The sequence below is a fragment of the Penicillium angulare genome, assembly GCF_028827245.1.
Source record: "Penicillium angulare strain IBT 27051 chromosome Unknown utg000008l_segment0_segment0, whole genome shotgun sequence".
NCBI lineage: Eukaryota > Fungi > Ascomycota > Eurotiomycetes > Eurotiales > Aspergillaceae > Penicillium > Penicillium angulare.
In genome coordinates this window covers 2,040,929-2,061,842 of record NW_026623167.1, presented here as the reverse complement: position 1 = coordinate 2,061,842, position 20,914 = coordinate 2,040,929, and the positions used below count along the sequence as shown (strand labels likewise).

Below are 20,914 nucleotides of genomic sequence, written 5' to 3'. Positions count from 1 at the left end.
ATATATATATTCTCTAGGCTTAAGAAGCTTATTTAGAAGAATATTAGAACCTTTATAAAATTACAATGAAACAATAGGGATCTATAGATAATTCTAGACTATCTTAAAGATATTTATAGGAATCTAAATATTAAAATATATACTATAAGATATCTCTATTAGATACACTAGTTAAATAGTATATCTTTTATAAAATTCCTTCCTAGGTTAGAGAAGGAGTTTATAGATATAAATATCCTTAAATAGTATAATAAAGTAAAGAGACAGATCTTATTAGGATCCTTGAATAAAAGCATAACAAATTTATTAATAAATTATAGTATTTTTATTATATTTTCGGACCTTATTACTTAGCTCTATAAAATCAATACTAATATAGATACCCTTAGTATTAATACCCTAGAAAGATTATACTATATATATACCTAACAGCACTAAGACTTAATAGATTAGACTCTAACTATTATAGTTAATTAAGCTGAATTCTATATGAAATACTACTGATCAGGACCTAAAATAAATAGATAAGTAAAGTAGATTAATTATAAAGAGATAGAGAGATAATAGGATAAAGAAAGATATTTTTATTATAGTAAATAAGATTACTTTATTATAAAGTATTCCTTACCAGCTATATAATACTAAAGACCAAGAAAGAAATACTTTTATAGGGTTAAAGGTAAGAAAGCTAAATATATAACTAACTATAAGTTAAGTGTATTAGCTTCTAAGGATAAACTCTCTTTAAATAAAGATTTAAGAAAAAAGTAACTCTAGTTCTAAGTTATAAATAGAAGTAAAAAGAAATTAAAAAACTACTAAAATAAGAAATACTACTATTTCTAGTCAACACTAAAGTAAATAAAATCTAATTTATATAAGTCCTAATCAATAATAGATACTATTATTATATAACTATAAATAAAGTATTAGTTTAATTACTTAATCTCCTATATATTAAGATATTTATATAGATCCTAAATAAGATAGTCCTAAATCAAGACCAAATCATCTAAGTTATATACTTTAATCTAGATATTTATAATTACTAATAAGAATAAGTATTTATATATATTATTCCCTAGTAAAAGGATAGTATAATATTAGGAGATCCTTAGCTATAAGATATTAATAGCTAATATTTAGTAAGAAAAGGGTATATTAATATATTTATAAGAAATAGAGAGTGGATAAGGTACTAGAACTATATAGACTGTATAATTGGACTAACCAATATAAGGAGAATATAGATTAAGAAGTTAATAGTCTAATTACTATATAACTTTATCTATAGAGAGAAGTAGCTAAATCAACTATAAATCGGTAAAGTTATAATAGATAATATTAAGAAAGTATTATATCTAAAGAAATAGGATAACCCTAAGAATAAGCTACTAAGATATTATTAATAATAGTTAGATATCTTTAGTTAGTAGTTAACTAATAAGTTACTTCTAAATCGACTAGGAATTAACTATAAAATCATCCTAAAACAAGACTATAACAATATTAAAGAACTATCTCTATATAATCCCCTCTATAATATAAATAGAGAAAAGCTCCTATACCTATAAAAGATATTAATAGATCTTCTTAGAAAGAGCTTTATCTAAGTAAACAAATTACTTACTATAGCCCTAGTCCTACTAGTAAAGAAGCTAGATAAAGAAGTATAATTCTATATTAATTACTATAGGTTAAATAAATTAATAGTAAAGGATTGTTATTTACTACTACTAATTAAAGAGATACTAAGGAATATAGAGTAGGCTAAATAGTTTTTAAAGCTAGATATTATTACTACTTTCTATAAGATTTATATCTAACTAGAAGAAGAATAGAAAATAGTGTTTTAGATATAATATAACCTATATAAGTAGAATATTACTTTATTTAGACTAATTAGTATACTAGTAACTTTCTAGAGATATATTAATAGGACCCTATAAGAGTATCTTAACGATTTTGTATCTATATATATAAATAATATTATTATATATAATAACGGATTATTAGGGGATTACCAATAGAAAGTAGAATAAGTACTATAGAAACTATAGGAAGTAGACCTATAGTATAATATTAAAAAATCAGAGTTTAAACAAGATTCTATAAAATATCTAGAGTTTATTATATAAGTAGATAAGGGAATCTATATCAATCCAAAGAAGATTATAGCTATCTAAGAATAGGAAATACTAAAATCAGTATAAGATATATAGAGCTTCCTTAGATTTACTAACTTTTACTACTTATTTATATCCTGATTCGCTAACCTCTTAACACCCCTAACAAAATTAATAAGAAAAGATACCTAATTTATATAGGATAACAACTACTAATAAGTATTTAAAGAATTAAAAAGTCTCTTTATTAATACCCCGATTCTAGTATATTTCAAAGAGGATAAGGAAACTATTATTAAGATAGATATATTAGGATAGGCTATAGAAGCTATCTTATTATAATATAGACTAGATAAGTAGCTATATCTATATACCTACCTCTCCCAGAAACTATTACTAGTAGAGTTAAATTATAAGATTTATAATAAAGAGCTACTAATAATTATATATACTTTCTAAGAGTAGAGACTAGAGTTAAAGATAGTACCCTAATTTACTATTATAATAGACTATAAAAACCTATAATACTTTAGTAAAATATAATATCTAAACAAACAATAAATAAGATAGGTAGATATCCTTATAAAGTTTAACTATAAACTAAAGTATTACCCTAGGAAGCTTACTATAAGACCTAACGTACTTTTACGATAAAGCTAAGACATCTTATAGCATATTATAGATAAAAGGCTATTGAATTAGTTCTAAACCCTACTAAAAAAGATATAGATTAAGATAGGACAATCCGACCTACTAGTAATAGAGGAAATTAACTTTAAGAAGGAAATATTCCTATTTAAGGAGCCTATATTATAATAAAAATAGAAGAATATAAGATCTACTAATCTAGAGTATCAAAAGATATATAAAGCCTTAGAAAAGGGAGATCAGTGAATTACTACTAAAGTAAATATAAAAATAAACCTATTAGAGTACTACCTAGATGAATAAGGGCTACTCTACTTTAGGTAGTAGATATAGATCTTAAATAATAAGATACTATATATAGGGATTATATAGAAGATCTATAACTTTTATATTATAGTATATCCTAGTTAAGATACTACCTATATAATACTATTATAGAGATTCTTCTAGCTAAGAGTAGTAAGAGATATATAATACTTCTTACAAAACTATATAATTTATGGCTATAATACTATATAGTGCAATATAAAGCATAGGCTACTAAAACCGCTACTAATTCTGTAGCAAATATAGGTAGAATTATCTATAGATTTTATTATAGAACTACCCCCAATAGTATATATAGATATAATAAATTTAATAGTAATCATAAACTAGCTTATAAAGAGTATGATTCTTATAAATATAGTAGAGATAACTATTAAGAGAGTAGTAGATATATCCTTTACCTACTTTTATATATACTATAGACTATTATAAGTAGTTATAAATAACTATAGATCCTAATTTATAGGTATATTCTAGTGAATAATATATAAGAAGCTATCGATTTAATATTAACTATTAACCACTTTCTATCTATAATCTAATAGTATTACAAAGTATATAAACCAAGAAGTTAAATAAATCTTATATATATTTATAACCTATATATAGAGTAATTAGAATATATTACTTCCTATTGTTATTATAGTAATTAATAACCATAATACTAATATAATAAGACTATCCCCCTTCTTCTTTATATATAGTTACTATATTAACCCTATTAAGATAGAAGAGATAAAAGAACCCTATAAAACCTATATATAACTAGGAATCATAAGCAAAACATTCATAAATCAACTATAAGAAGCTACTGATTGGGCCTAAGCCGTAATCGCTTCTATACAAGCTCTATAGGAAGAGTAATTAAATAAGTAACAATAGGCTATACCAGTCTATAAAAAAAACAACTAGATATAGCTAAATTTATAAAATATATATATACAACAACAATCAAAGAAGCTAGACTAGCTATATACTTAATATTAAGTTTTAGATATTCCTATATCTTATATAGTACAATTAGAGATATCCACTAATATCCACCTAGTATTCTATATAAAGCTAGTTAAACCTATCACTTTAGACCTATTTCTATTATAGATTATAAATAATTCATATCTCCTACTAATACTAGTTAATAAGGAACTTAAGTATAAAGTAGAAGAGATAATAGATATAAGATATAAGAAAGTTAGTCAAGAATACCATAATAAAGCCCTAGTAAAATAGATAGGTTAGATAGAATAGACTTAATAAAGCCTCAGCGACATTCGAGATTACTCTATATTAGATGCCTTTAAAAGATAATTCAGCCCCATTTCAACTTTATTATAAGCCTAAAGACAACCGAATACAACTACAATATATATAAAGAGGACTACCCTAAAGAGGGGATACTATTATAGACCAATATCTAGTATAAAGTCATATAGTATATATAACTATAATAACCTAACACATAGAATACCTACTTAGTAATTCTCTCTTTAAGCTTTTTATACACAGTACGTAGCCTAGCTTAATTGAATATAAATTCTGCTTTAGCCCTTTACACAGTAAAGGTATTTTTATTATATATTAAGGTAAGAGTCTATTCCTTAAAGTATTCCTAGCTACTAAAATAATTATTATTATTATCTTTAAGGTATCTCTTCTCTATAGTCTAGTTATTTTTATAATTAGAATTAAGATATTTAACTTCTATAAGGATCTTTATCTCTTTATTCTTATAGACCCTAGGATTATCTTAAAAGATATATCTAAGCTATAAGAGCTAATTTACTTATTCTTAAAGACTAAATAATTTCTTAAACTTATTAACCTTAAAACCCTCTACTTTCTTATATATTTTAATCTTAGTTCCTCTATAAGCTATAGATAGATTATCTAAGAAAGCCCTAGTATTAATTCTAGAGACTTAAATAGAGAGCTTTTTAAAGTAAGTATAAATTATAAGGAACTCTTCTAGATATTCTAGTTTGTATCTCTTCTCTTCTAGGGTATCTATAGTAATACTTCTAGATCTACTAATACTTTTAGTTATAAGGTTATTAATAATTTCCCTAATCTAGTCTAGACTAGATTCAGCTAGGTTTATATACTAATCTAGGACTAATTCGACCTTAGGTTATCTAATAATAAGGGAGAGAAATATAGTAGGCTCGGATTAAGTGCTATTGTAAGAGGATATAGAGTTTCGGTGTATAGAGGATACTATTATTAATCCTTAGGTAGTTAAGAGAGAAGAATTAGAATTATAATAGTTACTAAGTTATTAGGCTAGAGACTTGTAACTAAACAAGGATATCAGATAGTAGAGATTAAATAGAATAGTTAATATATAGAACTGATTCTTGTAGGATAAGAATCGTAGCTATTGTTTATATGTTTTAATATTGCTAGAGCTTACTAGGGCTTAGGGTAGTCATATATTAGTAGGTGTATCGTAGTAGATTTACCTGCGGAGCGGCTATGAATCGTACCTGAATCGTGCCCGAAGGGATTCAGGAATCCCGTGACAATATATCCTTCTAAGCTCTTCCGGTCCAGATTGTCGGCAAAGGAGGCGTCAGTGAAGAAGGAAACGGCTTTGATTTTATTAGATTGTTGGGGACGGTAGGTGATTACATATAATTATATATAGTAAAGATAAGTAATTACTCTATTAATTGTATCTAAATACTTAGGTCCTAGATTCTTTAGGAACTATATGAGGACAGTAATATATTTAGTAATATCTGGTCGCATTATTATAATAGTATATAGAGCTGATCTAACCTTTTACTGATACTTATAGATCTATTTAGGTATTACTTTATTGTTAAACTCCTGAAAGGATATATTTGGTAATAGTGTTACTATTTATTAAAGATGGGTAAGATAGTATTGGTTAGCTATCGAAGAGATATATAAGTCTTAACAAAGCTAGAGAGCCTTATAGTTATAATCTTAGGTAATTCGAATCCTAAGGAACCAGGCGGCCTTACTAATATCTCTTAACTTCTATTTATTTATAAGCTGTTATCTAAGCTTTTATATCTATTTGGCTTAGGAAGGGTGGTTAATAATAATAATATTATTAATATAAAAGAAGATAATGATTCTATCGCTTATAAATAGATAGAGATCTTCTTATACTACTTGAAATCCCAGCTTTATTAATATCTTTATGGCTTCTCTTTGCTATAAATGTAGGGACTTTCGTAGGCTATATAATATTTTTGTAAGCTTCTAGTATTGTCTAGATTGTTGATAATCTTCTGGTAATTCTATTATTACTTCCTTATTAAGTATACTATTAAGAAAGGTATTGATAGTATTAAATTAGTAAATATTAAGATTAAATACTACTACTAAGATAAAGATAGCTCTTGTTGTTTATGCTGTTAATGTAGCTAAATATTTCTCTTCGGCTGTGATCTTTTATAGATTATCTTATATATAGATTCTTACTTTTAGTTTAATTAAGAAGCTATTACTATTAAACTTATATATATATATCTAATAAAGTAGAAGGATCTAGGTACTATAATTGTTTGGTTATTAAATAACCTAGTATATTTCTTTTTATTTAAGTATCTTTAGTTTAAGTGCTGATACTTCTAGGAAGCCTTCTTAGTAAGGATATTTTATTATCTCTTACTAGTTCTTTAGGGCGGATAGAAGCTTATCCTTATAGGCTTTTATATATAAATAAGTATTATTTAGTCCTATTGTAAAGGTAGAGAGAGTTCTATCTTTATAATTACTATTAGTATAAAAGCTAAATTCTTTTGGCTTTTATATATAACTCCCTATAACGATATTATATTTATCTATATCTCTATTGATATCTCTTAGTATATATAGTATAATTATAGCTATAAGCTTATCTTAGAGTTGATCGGTAGGATCTTATTTATTCTAAATTATTCTATTAGATATTAAGGATAGTAACAAAAGCTACTAATCCCTTTCTTTTAGTTGTTATTTATAATTACTGGTTAACTGATTTAAAGATTTAAACTATATATATAAACTAATCAGAGGCTATTTATTGGTTAGATCTTTTTTTATATCTAACTCTAATTTATTATCTATCTAAGGTATTGCTTCTATGTTATTTCTAATCTATTTAATTATAATATCTTGTAGGTTAAAGAATCTATTCTTATTAAAGGTTATATCTTAGATCTCTTAGACTATTACTTATTGTAGAAACTAAATCTTCTAGATATTTAAGGCTTTATATCTAATAAGATAACCTATTTCTATATATATTTATATCTTATTAATATTTGGAATGTCTTATTTTCTTATATATATATAATAGCCATATACTTTTAGGTTTATAAGGTTAATAGGTATTGGTAGGGAGTTTAATATTAGTATTAGTACTTCCTGATATAGGATGATCTATCTCCTATCTAGTATCTTTATAGGTAATCTATTTAGAATCTATACTATTACTTAGATAGCTTTAGGCTAAAGAGCTTTTAGTAGGTCTGAATCTATTATTAAGCTTCTACTAACTATAATTATTACTCCTCTAGATCTTTCTATAAAGGAATTCTATTCTAGAGTACTAATAACACTATATTCTATTATAAAGCCTTATTTAGCTATATAATCTTTAACTTTATAGCTAGTTGATTACTTATTATTATAATGGAATACCTTGATTAGTAGATTCTACTAATTACTTATATATACTATAAACTCTTTAATAGTATTCTAACAGCTACTTTTTTATTTATATATAAAGATAATATATAAGTATATTCCTACTATATAAAAATAGATAATCTAATAGTATCTATTATAGTCTAGATCTATTTAGATTAAATCAAAGTAAATATATCTAAATCAACTAAATCTTCTTATATTTGGTTATTAGGATATCTACTGCTTTATCTTAGTAAGTTAATAGACTTTATATTTTTCTAGATAGTTTTGTTTATCTTTATTTAATTCTTTAATAATTTATATACCCTTGACTATCTTTTAAATCCTTAAAAGGTTCTGTTTAGCTATATATTCTAGGTGTTGATATTATCTCTCTATAGACGCTTCTGATATTAAGGGTTTCTCTAAGTAATAGATAAAGAATATTAAATATATTAGTATAGAGTCTATAGTATTAATAATATATAAGCTATTCTATCTTTTTACTACTAATATTGGTTTATTTATGTCCTTCTAGATGATTGTGCTTTTGTTTGGATCCTAATAGAACCTACTATACTCTATTTAGTTATATAAGATTATATTTATATAGAATCCTAATATATACTATACTTCTTTAAGATATAGGTAAACTAGAAGTTTCATATAAGGATTATTATTTATTATTATAACTTCTCTAGTTCTAAGGATTTCTATATATATATCTCTAGTTTTAATCTTATTAGATTATAGTAATAAATATTTAAATATTATATGATTATTATAGATATAGACTAAGGCTCTAGAATTAATAATCTAGTTTAATTATAGAGGGCTTATTTACTTAATTAGGAAATAAGATATTATAAATATTATCTCTTCCTAAGTATATGATTTTATATTATTCTTTTTCTTTTTTTGTTGTATCTTCTTAATTTAATTATAATCTGATTAGCTTATCTTCTTAATGTTCTTTTATACTTTCTTAACTATATTCTTATGGAGTTCCTATCTCTCTAGATAAATAGTTTTATTAAGATAGAAGTACTTTAAGAAATAATATCTTAGCAATCTATATAGATATCTCTATTTCTTATCTAACTGCTTTAGCTTTAAAGCTTTCGCTTCTGGCTGATCATTTAGCGTTATAAATACTATCTTTAATATTAATCTTTAGGATATTGTAGATAGGTTAGTACAGTAGCGTTGATAGTCTATTGTTATTTTATAGAATTTAATCTTATCTAGGTGTTTATTTAGCTCTTATTTCTAGTCTATATAGAAAGTATTATCTATATTCTATATAGTATTAAGAAAGTCTTTAATAATAAATATATCTCTAAGTAAGTAATTAGGAATCTTTATAATCTTCCCTTCTTTAAATAAGGAATCCTATTAAGTAATCTATTAATTAATATTAATTAATTAGTTAGATGATTAAATTATTACTCTCTATACTTATTGAAGCTCTTATTGACGGCTTTCTAGCTTTAGGTAGAATATTTTAGCTAGTTTCAAAAGTTTCTCTCTTAGTAAGTCTTTATCTATGATTAGATAGTAATATTTAGTAGCTAACGATTAGGTAATAAGACTATTTAGATATATTATTATCTTTAAGAGCTTTATATATTTTGATTTAGATCTCTTATAGATCCTTATCTTTAAATCCTATACTTAGATCTTATCTTCGGATAGGTCTTTAAGATCTTTTGGTTATCTATAATTATCTTTAAGGACTTCTGGTTCTAATAGAGCTATAGGAATCTCTAAGATCTTATTATTAGGTCTATTAGGATTGATATAGTTCTATATTCCTTCTGAATTTACTACTAACCTGATATATCCTATCTAGACTCTTTAATATACTTCTGACTAAAGCTTCTAGTTAGCTGGAATTATTATAAACTCCTCTCTATCTAAACTAGCTATTACGATCTATATGTTTTCTATCTTAGTTCAATTTAATTCGACTAGGGTATATAGGTAGCTAACGAATTTCGTTCGTAGCGATCGCTTTGCAAATTTAGGGGTAATCTAACCTGTTTGCTTAATCACGGCCTGTCTAAATCGTATAGAGATATATAGTTAGAAACTATTCTAAATATCCAATTCTATACGACGATACCGGGCTTATAACTGTCGGATAGGGGTGAACGCGTATGAACTAGTACAACTGGATACTATTTAGAGAGGGTTGTTTTATCTAGGTGCTCGATCGAGTTGAGCGATCTTGCCTGATTCGTATAGGCTAGTTGTATAGCCCATATGTACGCTTACGTGCGCTTTACATACAAAAACAGTAATATAGGATCTTAGCACGCGCTGAATCATCAATCTATAATAGGAAAGGTGGTAATCTTCTCCTGCGGAGTTCGACATTATACTACAATATGCCTATTCCGCGTCTTCACGGGATTGGGCTTTCGACGGGGCAAACTGTATGCGCTTACTCAGGACGATATTACTTTTTCGTATTCTGCTGACTATGATCCCAGCTCACACTTGCCGGGAATATGACTTGGCTCACCCGCACCTTTCAGTACCTTCGGCGTACAGTGTTAGGATGGCTGGGTTACCCAAGTCCATCTAGCTATGTACCCTATAACATTGATGAAGCGAAGTCTCTTGGGTCGGGCTATATTCTGATCGATTTACATCTAGCCATCACAGGGCACAATGCTTTCGGAAACATGGGAGAATGGCCGCCACGAACCAAAGCTGCGCACGAATTTGTTTCGCTCTCTCTCACGTATGATGATTTCGATGACACGAATTCCGCTGCCAAAGATAGGCTCTTTCATTTTGGATAAAACAGGCCATCTTAAGCTGGGTAACTTCCCCTTGACCCTCGCAATGCACTTTCATGAAAAAGAACGTATCCCTGTTGACATACCACGACATGTCACCTACTCGAGGTATGATTCATACATAAGTGACATCCTTGCATTTCATGAAAGTCGCCTTCGCTATCAGCCGAATGGCGTTCGTGACATCGAGGATGGCTTCTGTCAAACTTTTTTCCACCATGGTTATGAGAAGTGTATGGCCTTGTTTCTTCCGTCGTGATCTTCTGACGGGACCTTTTTTCCTATGCCTCACCGATCTTCACCAAAGCAACACATTTGTGGATAAAGATTGGAATATTACGTCTATTATTGATCTTGAATGGGCATGCTCCCTTCCAGTGGAAATGATGCATCCTCCGTCTTGGTTGAGTAATCAACATGGTGGCTCGATCGACCCGGGTGTATATGGGTCGCTTCATAAGGAGTTCATAGATCTACCGAGAGAAAAGGAACAGACATGCTCCAAAGAGCGACAGTCTTCTGTTCGGTTACATTCTATCTTACATCAAGGGTGGGAAAACGGAACATTTTGGTGCTCGCCAGCACTAAGTGCTCCCGCGGTACTATTTGGAATCTTCTATAACCATATTCAGCCCCGTTTTTCCGAGGCCCATAAAGACGATGAAGAGTTGGAAGAAGAGATCTGGTCGATTAAGATGCAATATTGGGGGTTCAATGCCTTCGATTTAATTATGAGAAAGGTCGAAGAGGAAGAAAAATACGACAAATGTTTGCAGGAAGAATTCCTGGGCCTGGATGGGAAATAGCTATCAAGATTTTCTATCTTTCTTCTCCCGAGCTTCCTTGCCTGCGGCGGATCTCTTAGCAGCATTCTGCTTACGTGCATTTTTTTGAGAAATCCACGTTAGCTTGAACCATTTCGAACAAATTCTCAAATCCCACGATGCTCCAGCCGATTGTCAAATTGTTGGCGTCGTCCTTCCGCTAGTTACAGGACGTGTATAAACAGTCAACAAGAGATGGGATTGAAGGACGCAGGGTAGAGTGCAGAGTAATATCAAGAGTAGGATCACGAGTAGAATTTATATCCATTATGGATTGAGGGGTCAGGTCTATATTGTTCAAAGCTGGAATGGTTATTTGCCTAGCCCGGAGATAGGCTCCATTAAATCAAGCAGTCCGTATCCAACTTCTTCAAGGTTCAATTGTTGAATCAAACAATTGATTGGTCCTACTAGACGCAAAGTATAACTGGCTACAGCACCGGATAGCCAATTGAAAGGGCCATTGATCCAACACTTCGTGACGCTGCAGTCGCAGGAGCTACTGGCGCCTTCAGCCAGGCTCTACCCCCTCCCGAGCTTGCTCGGTTCGTTTTACACCCCTGCTGTTGACCCTGCTGTCAATCCCGCTTTCAGCGTCTGGATGTCTATCGGCGTTGTTTTATTCGTGGGTAAAGTGCACCAAGCCAGACTGGAACTCCACCGATTTGTCAAATCCTCGAAGCTCCCATCCATCACCCCGGCTACAAACCTCTGTTTAATCATGCAGTGAGTGAGCCTCTAGAATCAGTTCCTAGGCCCGTCGAAGTAATACCCGTTATTGGGATTGTATCTCGCAAAGATACGGGATATGCGGGCGTAAAGAACAACAGGGATTCTCAGAATGTCGTGTCGTTGGGTCTAAAAAGTGACGATATTATCGTTCAGTTGTATCATGAACTTGAGCTCTAGAGAATAGTAGGCAATCAGGCAGCCAGGGCGGCGGCCTTAGTAGTCGGGAGCCCTCTGGGATATCAACTTGGAATCTCCTCAGGATGTTCACTGTGTCAGCAGATGATGTATATCTAGGCTTTACTATGTACCTAGGCATCCAAGGATTTAGCGCCAGGCATAAATTCTCTCGATGACGCATTCACTATTCACGGCCAGCCTTCTTCTTTCTGTTCTATTTCTATCATTAAATCCATATTGTATCTTGATATTCTTCCGGTTCAAACATAGATATGTATACTAGTGAGACTGGCTATTTGATAGGTACCTTCAAATTCCCCAAATTAAACATTTGACGATGAAACACAAAGTCTGTATGACGGCCTTGGAGATACTTCTTACAACCCAAGTTTGTGGACCTGTCTAAATATAAAAAATACATGGAGTTAAGCTGTACTGGATCATGATACCAAAAGTGGTGGTGTGATTCTAACAATTTTCAATTCAAAATGATACCAAGACCACTACATCCTAGCTTTGGATTTTTGGCTGTCAATATCAATGAATTAAATTCAAGTCCCAGCGGCTTTCGAACCTGAAATGATCGATCGACCCCCGGAACGAGTAATCTCTTGTAATCGCACCGATTAGTTTTGTACGTAGAATCACAAAATATTGTGGCGGAGAGGAGTTCATAATAACTTGAACGAGGTGGCTTGAAACCTTGAAATATCACGATACCAATCTATATGTACTACCCTTGTGGGCTTCAATAGCGTCATTCACATTCAACTTTGAAGTTCCCGTGGTTATGACCACCCTTGAAGGTTCTAGGCAAATAGGCGCTTTATACTCGGAAGTTATTGCTCGATAACATGAACGTTTCCTTCTTTGCCAACACTCTCCTCAATCCCAAACAATAGACTAAATAATAAGACTTGCCCTCAGTTCGGAGTTGTCCGATAATGATGATGATGATGATGATGTATAAAGCTACCTTCGAGGGTAATATATATAGATCCATTCTTTTTCTATTGTACATATTCAGTAGGAGACGCTTTTGGCTCTCACTTGACCTAGGTGCGGGTAGTGCCACTCTGCACCTAGTACTGCGTATTAAAATTATTATCTGCTTATGTGAGTTTGAAATCAGGTACTGGGATTGCTGAGATTGATGAGAAATGTGTACTACATCTTCATTTAGAGTTACAGACTTGTTTACTACCTTTAACCTGCTATACCCCTCGAAGTTTGCGTTATTAGTACAACACTTTGAACTGAGTTACCTATGGAACCACTGGCAGCCTGAGCCTGAGGTTACTGAGTTGGCAGGAACTTTTTGAATATATAAACCACATTCCACATTCCATTGTACTACACTAATTTAAAGTATAATATGCAGATAAGATCATGATCATGATAAAAGAAAATCATACCACGAACAAGTTCAAGTTGAACACCACACCAAAAGTATAGTATACGCAAGCACAACTGCTGCAGATGCAGTGGCTCGATAAACGCGGATGGCAGGCAGAGCACCACGATATCATGACTACTAGTAACATTCCCAGATGTAGGGGTATTATGGTCGGATTTGGATTAGGTCAAAAGATGGTGAACTTGGTCTAACATGACTTTGGCTGCTGTTATTCCCAGTGGCAATGTAGAGATCCACGCGACCGTATAGTCCACATGAGTGAATGGCATTTCATTCGAAGATTCTCTTCGGCGGTCAAGTAGTACATAAATGAAAATCACTCATGAGCTACTCCGTTCATATACTGTATAGCTTCAAACAGTTATTAACTTGAATGCTACTATGTATCTAAAGTTCAACAAGGTACATAGTCAGGCTTAGACCTACTCGAAGGTAAACAAAGCAGGGAGTATCTTCTATGCATAATTCTATGATTCTTCGCAGATAAATAACTAAGCAATCACTAAGAAGGGTTGAACTTCAGGGCTTGAAGTTATCATCTACGGATGCAGGCAGGGTCAACTCCACGCTACCCGACAAGATAGAACCGGCCGAAGCTAACCCCAACTCTGACTGTGACCATGAAGCGAGATGAGATGATCTAATAAAAGAACAAACAAACAAACAACCTGAACTCGCTTAAAAAAAATCTAATCCTAGCTATGGAGATATATCTAAGTCCTCCGAATTCTCCCTAGCCCGGCTCCTTCTCCCACTCTGGAGGGTAATAAGGAGCGAGTAAAAAAGAAGATGATGGAATTAACACATGATTAATATAAATGATCGAGCCACGATCTGACAGCCGAGGGATAAGGGGAGGAAAGTAAATTAAATTAGATGAATTGATTAAGAAGCCAGCCTGAAATACCCCGCAACTTGGCCGCTGATGCACCTTTAATATCTCCACGCCGATCGAATGATGCATGGGAGACGATCGGCGAACTCTATTTGACCGTTTTTACAGAGAGGGCTTAGCAGGGATGAAGTAGAGGTAGATAATGATGATGAAGTATCACCTGCATTTGACAGTGCGTTATTTGTGTTCAGGGTCATGGTTTAGGGCATCTAAATTTTGGTTGAGGGACATCTTCAAACAGTTATGCCTGAATATGTGGGACTTCTGAATAGCCTCATAAACGAGTTTTTCCGAGTCCATGTGTATCTACAGTATCTCTACGGAGGCACAGGTGCATCTACACGGGCTTTCTCCGTATACGAGTATGTACGAATACTTGAAACAATAGATTGGGTCTAGTAGCGGAGCCGCAACCGTTGAGAATCATGAGAATCAATCGTGAATCATGACCCTGCAGTACAAATGGATGAATAAAAAATAAAGTCCGACTGGAATTTGAGGCGACCAAGTCTGTGTATCCATTGGATTAAGTTTCCAGCGGGGCGAATGTAGCACTGTTATTTCGCTTGATCTATTTCTATTCTTGCTCACGGCAATTTACATGTAATCTCTTTCACAGCAATCTTATTATCTCAGAAAAGAGAATCAGAGTATAATGAATCTTGTGACTCGAATAAAAGGGGCCGGCTCGTATTCCGTCGCGGTGGTTCCGGTGTATCGCGCCCCCACGAGAGTAGCCAGACCATACCAGAGCAGGCATGTGGATCCCGGAATTGGAGGTCTAGTACTCCATCGAGGAGCTGAGGAAGAAAAAGGGGAATCAGAATCAGAATCAGAATTAGACTAGAGTAGGATTTATTAAGAGCTAGAAATTGAGAAGAGCAGAGCAGAAATAAGATTTTCGCGTGATTTTGAAGTCTTATTGCTCTGGATGATGCCTGATGGCATTATTTCGGTGAGCGATAGGTATGCACATCGGGGTGATCGGGATTTCGAGCATGCATGAAAAAGTTCCGATCGTGCATGAAGAGAAGGATTTAATTATTTTTTATTTAATTAATTATTTTCTGTCAGAGCTCGGGGAGCCTGAGCTGAGCACTAGCTGTAGCTCTGGCAGCATGCAGGAATTAGCGTGCGGGTCTGAGCATTCGAGATGTGAGCCACATTGTTCATGTATGACGCGCAAAAGCATTGATTCATTTCGTGCTTGGGAAGCTCACAGACTCGCTTGGAGGAGTGCACGTACTCCGTACATCCTGTACATCCTGTATGTACATTGTGTACCTTGTGGCTCGGCTTCCCCTGCTTGGCGTTAGCCGGGGTTGTCTCTGGGGTGTGTATCATCCCCGCAAAAGACGTAGATTTTAATCTTAAATCTTATAGATTTCTGATTATTTTCGTTTTTTCGGACAACGGTCACGTTCGATGACCTGATAATCTGCTGTTTTCATGGTAGATGACGCCATGATAAGCCTGGGGAAATGAAAAGGAAATGAAGATGAGCAAGAGATGGGCAAAGATGGGTCGAGAGACGGAAGACGGACGGGAGAAGAGAACCGGGGAAGGTGGGGCGGTGTGGAGGGGTAAGCCAATAAGAGTGAAGGGAAAGAAGGAAACGTGACCATGCCAAATTTGATGTCTTAGATGAATTGAACTAGTTCTGTTAGTGTTTAGTGTGTCCCCTGTAGTATGCAGTTTACGAAGTATGTACTACAGAAACAATCAGGATTGATCTGAGATATTTACATCCAGTCTTAATGATTTGATATTTTCATTTTTCTTCTGTTCATCCACAGTATCCATAATGTAGACCACAGCTACTATAGTTACCCGCGGTCCTCATTGTACTCACTCCCGACGTAGACTCCATCCTACCACTACACGCAGGGTCTCTCGTTCCTGGCCCTGACCTGTTGGCGTACAATTGAACCAATAATCGTGTTTCTTTTCGTATTTTCTCTCCGGCCCCTTATGTTCGTTGCAGGCAATGATCGGCAGAGTTGCACGACCGTATGCACCGTATCCATCTGGCCAACTTCACCGTCAACCAATGATACACCTCCTTCCGTCTCCACTGATGCTCGGTGGTCCGGGGTATAGGTTTTGCTTCCACTTCCAGCTTCATCCCCGAGAACCCCTCATTTTGGGCCTCTGGGTCTGCCCGAGTTGGCTCCGTCAATGACCGCGGTCCAAGTGGAGTCCACGTTCCTCTTCTTAGTTTAGCCCACGCTGCACCACACTGGCACTAGTCAATCCTAGTCCCATCTAGTTTATCCTAGCGCAGGCCCAATTCCCGCATCGCCAGCTACCAAACCCTGTTCTGCGGTGGGAACCACTCCAAGCCACCAAAATACAGAAAAGCCAATTTTCATGCGACACATGTGAACTGGTGGCTCTCAAACCCCTGAACAGCCATACACAGTCAATGAAATTCGCCCAAAACTGGGTTTCGTCCAATTGACCGGCTCCATTCTATGCTTTATGCCTCGGAATAACCTACGGCTCCATCTTTTCTCCTCCTCCCAGTACCCCGGTCGGTGATGTCAAAGACGGACAGAGAGAGAGGAGCCTCGACACTAGCGAGCTGCCCGGATTTTGCTTTTCAGGTATTTTTTTTTCTTTTTCTTTTTTTCCTTTTTCTTTTTTATCTCTGCTTGTTTTCTTATCACATGGGGATCTCGGTGTTCTGGGTCTTCTTGCCTCGGACGTCGATCCACATTTCGCGCGTTTTCTTCCCATCCAAAGCTCTCTAGCGCAATACTCAGGTGGAGTGAGGCTTTCCCCCAAAAAGATACCCCAGATGGTCGATCCCTGATGACCCGCCAAAATAAAGAAATAAAGACCTACCGCGACCCGGAAATGGATCCTTTCTTTTTTTTCTTGTTCTCCGTTGTGTTTCCCCTTTCAGGCTCTCCCATCTCGCGGTTCAACCTTCAGCCTGACGCCAATCGTGACTGCGGAACCATAACGCATCGACAAAAAGATATTGGAGTGCCAACACCGACAACATGCGTTTCTTTCCAGTCCTCGCGACTGCCTTCCTGGCCGTCTCCTCGGTCACAGGCGCGTCGCCTGCCGCCGCGTCCTCGTCAGTTGCTGCTACGCAAGATGATACAAACAGCGCCGATGCCAATGATGCAGCCAATAGTGTGGCGAACGCGGCTACTACCGCGCTGAACCAGAATAGCCCAGCTGCCGCCGTCACAACTACCGCTGCCGCGGCTAATAATGATAATAACGCCGCCTCATCTGATGACGAGACAAATGCTGCGGAGACCACTGCCGCTTCCGCGAACAATGCTGCTAACCAGGGTAACAATGATACTCCTTCCGCTTCCACGAACAATGCCCCCGTTGAGACGAGTGCCGCAGCCGCTAACACAAACGGTGCTGCAGAGACTACTGCTGCTGCTGCAAACACCGCTGCTACTTCCAAGGCTGCTGGCAATGCTGCTTCCAGCACTGCTGCCGCTTCTGTTGCCGAGACTGGCTCCGCTACATCCACCGGTTCTTCCACCAAGTCTACTGCCTCTAGCGACTCTAGCGATAGCTCCAGCGACGACAGCAACCTTCTCAGTGGCTTGGAGAGCCTTCTCTCCGGCTCTGGCCTTGGCGACATTGGTACCGAACTGGGTGACCTTCTCAAGGGTATTAGCGGTCTCCTGAACCCTAGCCTGCTGAGCGAGATTGAGGACACCTTCAAGTACCTCTCTACTTCCTTGGCTCCTCCCGTGGACACCAACATTCGCGTTCTGCTGTCTAACGACAACACCCAGGCTCTTGGTGACCTTATTACCAACGCTAACACCTTGCTGTCTGCCAAGAACACCAAGACTCTGAGCAGCATCCTGTCTAAGGCCGATGCCCTGCTGTCCGAGCAGAACCTCAATGGAATTCAGAAGCTCCTGGACAACATCGACAAGGTCAACGACATTGTCGACAATGCCGACACTCTGCTCACTGCTAAGAACGTCAAGTCTATCGAGAGCTTGGTCGACAACGCCAACGATCTGCTCACTACCGATGTTACCAACGCTCTCAAGAAGATTCTGGGCGATGTTGTTACCCTGCTGCCCAACCTGGAAGACTTCCTTACCAAGGAGACTTTCACCGAGCTCGGCAACTTGCTCAAGAACGGCAACTCTCTGCTCACCGACAACTTTGTTACCGAGACCAAGTCTTTGGTTGCTGGTGCTTCCAACTTGTTGACCACTTCCGTCACCAATGCCCTCAAGGAGATCCTCGATGCCGTCGTTCCTCTCCTTCCCGAGGTCAAGAGCCTGCTCACCAACAGCACAATCTCGGATATCCAAACTTTGCTGGAGAACGGCAACTCTCTGCTTACCGACAGCTTCGTTTCGGAGACCAAGTCTTTGGTTGCTGGTGCTTCCAACTTGTTGACCACTTCCGTGACCAACGCTCTCAAGGAGATCCTCAACGCTGTTGTTCCCTTACTGCCTCAGCTCAAGAGCTTCCTCACCACCTCGACCATCACCGAGCTGGAGAACCTTCTCAAGAACGGCAACTCTCTGCTTACCGACAACTTCGTTTCGGAGACCAAGTCTTTGGTTGCTGGTGCTTCCGGTCTTTTGACCACGTCTGTCACCAACGCTCTGAAGGAGATCCTCACTGCTGTTGTTCCATTGCTCCCCGAGGTCAAGAACCTGCTCACCAACGATACTATTTCGGATATCCAGACTTTGCTCACAAACGGCAACTCTCTGTTGACCGATTCTTTCGTATCCGAGACCAAGTCCCTGGTTGCCGGTGCCTCGGGCCTCCTGACCACCTCCGTGATCAACGCTCTGAAGGAGATTCTCAGTGCTGTCGTGCCCCTGCTCCCCGAGCTCAAGAGTTTCCTCACCAAGGATACCCTGGACGAGCTCGAGGACCTGCTCACCAACGGCAACTCCCTTCTCACCAGCTCTTTCGTCAACCAAACAAAGACTCTGGTCGGGAATGCCGACGATCTTCTCACTCCATCCCTGGTCTCGGGTCTCAAGAGCATTCTCAGCCAGATCACTCCTATCCTGCCCGAGGTGGAGAAGCTTCTGACAAAGAGCTACATCGACATGATCGCATCTCTCTTGACAAACGCCAACGACCTCCTGTCCCCAACGTTTGTCAACGAGACCGAGTCTCTGATCTCAGGCGCTCACGATCTCCTCACACCATACGTCGTCGGCGGTCTCAGCGACCTGCTCAACCACCTCGTCCCAGTCGTCCCCAACATCACAACGGACTTCCTGAACGCCACGACACTCAAGAACCTGACCTACCTCCTCGGCAACGGTACTGTGCTCCTGGACACCGCCTTCGTCTCCGATACCAAGAATCTGATCGACGAGGCTGGCGAACTCCTCACGCCTTCTACCGTCAAGTCTCTCAGTGGCCTGGTCAGCTCCCTCGACAAGTCTATGCCAGAGCTCGAGTCTCTTCTCCAGCCTGGTACTATCAAGGAATTGCACACTCTCTTGAACAACGCTGGTGATCTGCTCACTGCTAAGTTCGTAAACGAGACATCTACTATTATTAATGATGTTTCTGGATTGTTGCCCTTGGTCGAGGGTATCTTGAACTCGCTGTAAGCGGGTGAGAGGTCATAGATGTATGTCCCATTTTCTTTGACATGCATGATTATATATATGTATTTACATGATTGAAAGGAACGAACTATTCTCCTGGATATGAATTAATGCGTTTAATGATATACTTTTTCTTCTGGAACAGCTTTCTTCCTATGTAAATTCAACAAATGAAATATAGAATATGTAGGAAAGAAACTGTCACGTGGCCGATCAGTAGAGTGGTCAGGAATTCAACGAAACTAACGAAACTAGAGGGGAAGGGGAGAGAGGAAGCGAGATGGTGATGTGTGAGGCAATATCATGATCATCACCAAATCGCAACATTGCAGCCTCGGGCTCCTTATCTCGATACGATGACCCAGCATTCATAACATAAACTATATGTATTCAATGTAGACTCAAGTCGTGACTGCCTCTTGAACATAAGTTCCAGCATCTAGCCTCGAACGTACCGTGACTCCGTCTTGAAAGACAGCAAACATTAAAAGAAAAAACGATATAGCATAATTCTACCGAACATGATAATCTTCTTTGAAGTCAATCCCGGCCAAAGGCAAACAAAAAGGCTCTGATGAAAATAGTATCAACGTTTTTTCTTTGACCGTTTCTTTATTGACGAACCTTTAATGTGATCACTGTAGTATCTACCCATATTTGATCCTGATGTCTCCCAACCCAAACCCTCATTCAACCACCGTACTTTATCAATTCCTCCGAATCCGATTCAAT

General features: G+C 36.2%; 2 protein-coding genes across 2 annotated transcripts; both read left to right on the top strand.

Moving 5' to 3' along the window:
• Positions 1-10,770: 10,770 nt before the first annotated feature.
• Positions 10,771-11,358, top strand: N7478_011428 (uncharacterized protein; the record flags this gene model as incomplete). The annotated part of the gene is made up of 1 exon (XM_056927642.1): positions 10,771-11,358. One exon carries the CDS (start codon positions 10,771-10,773, stop codon positions 11,356-11,358), a length of 588 nt encoding a protein of 195 aa, XP_056774690.1.
• Positions 11,359-17,605: 6,247 nt separating this feature from the next.
• N7478_011427 (uncharacterized protein) lies at positions 17,606-20,185 on the top strand (the record flags this gene model as incomplete). The annotated part of the gene is made up of 1 exon (XM_056927641.1): positions 17,606-20,185. One exon carries the CDS (start codon positions 17,606-17,608, stop codon positions 20,183-20,185), a length of 2,580 nt encoding a protein of 859 aa, XP_056774689.1.
• Between the last annotated feature and the right edge of the window lie 729 nt (positions 20,186-20,914).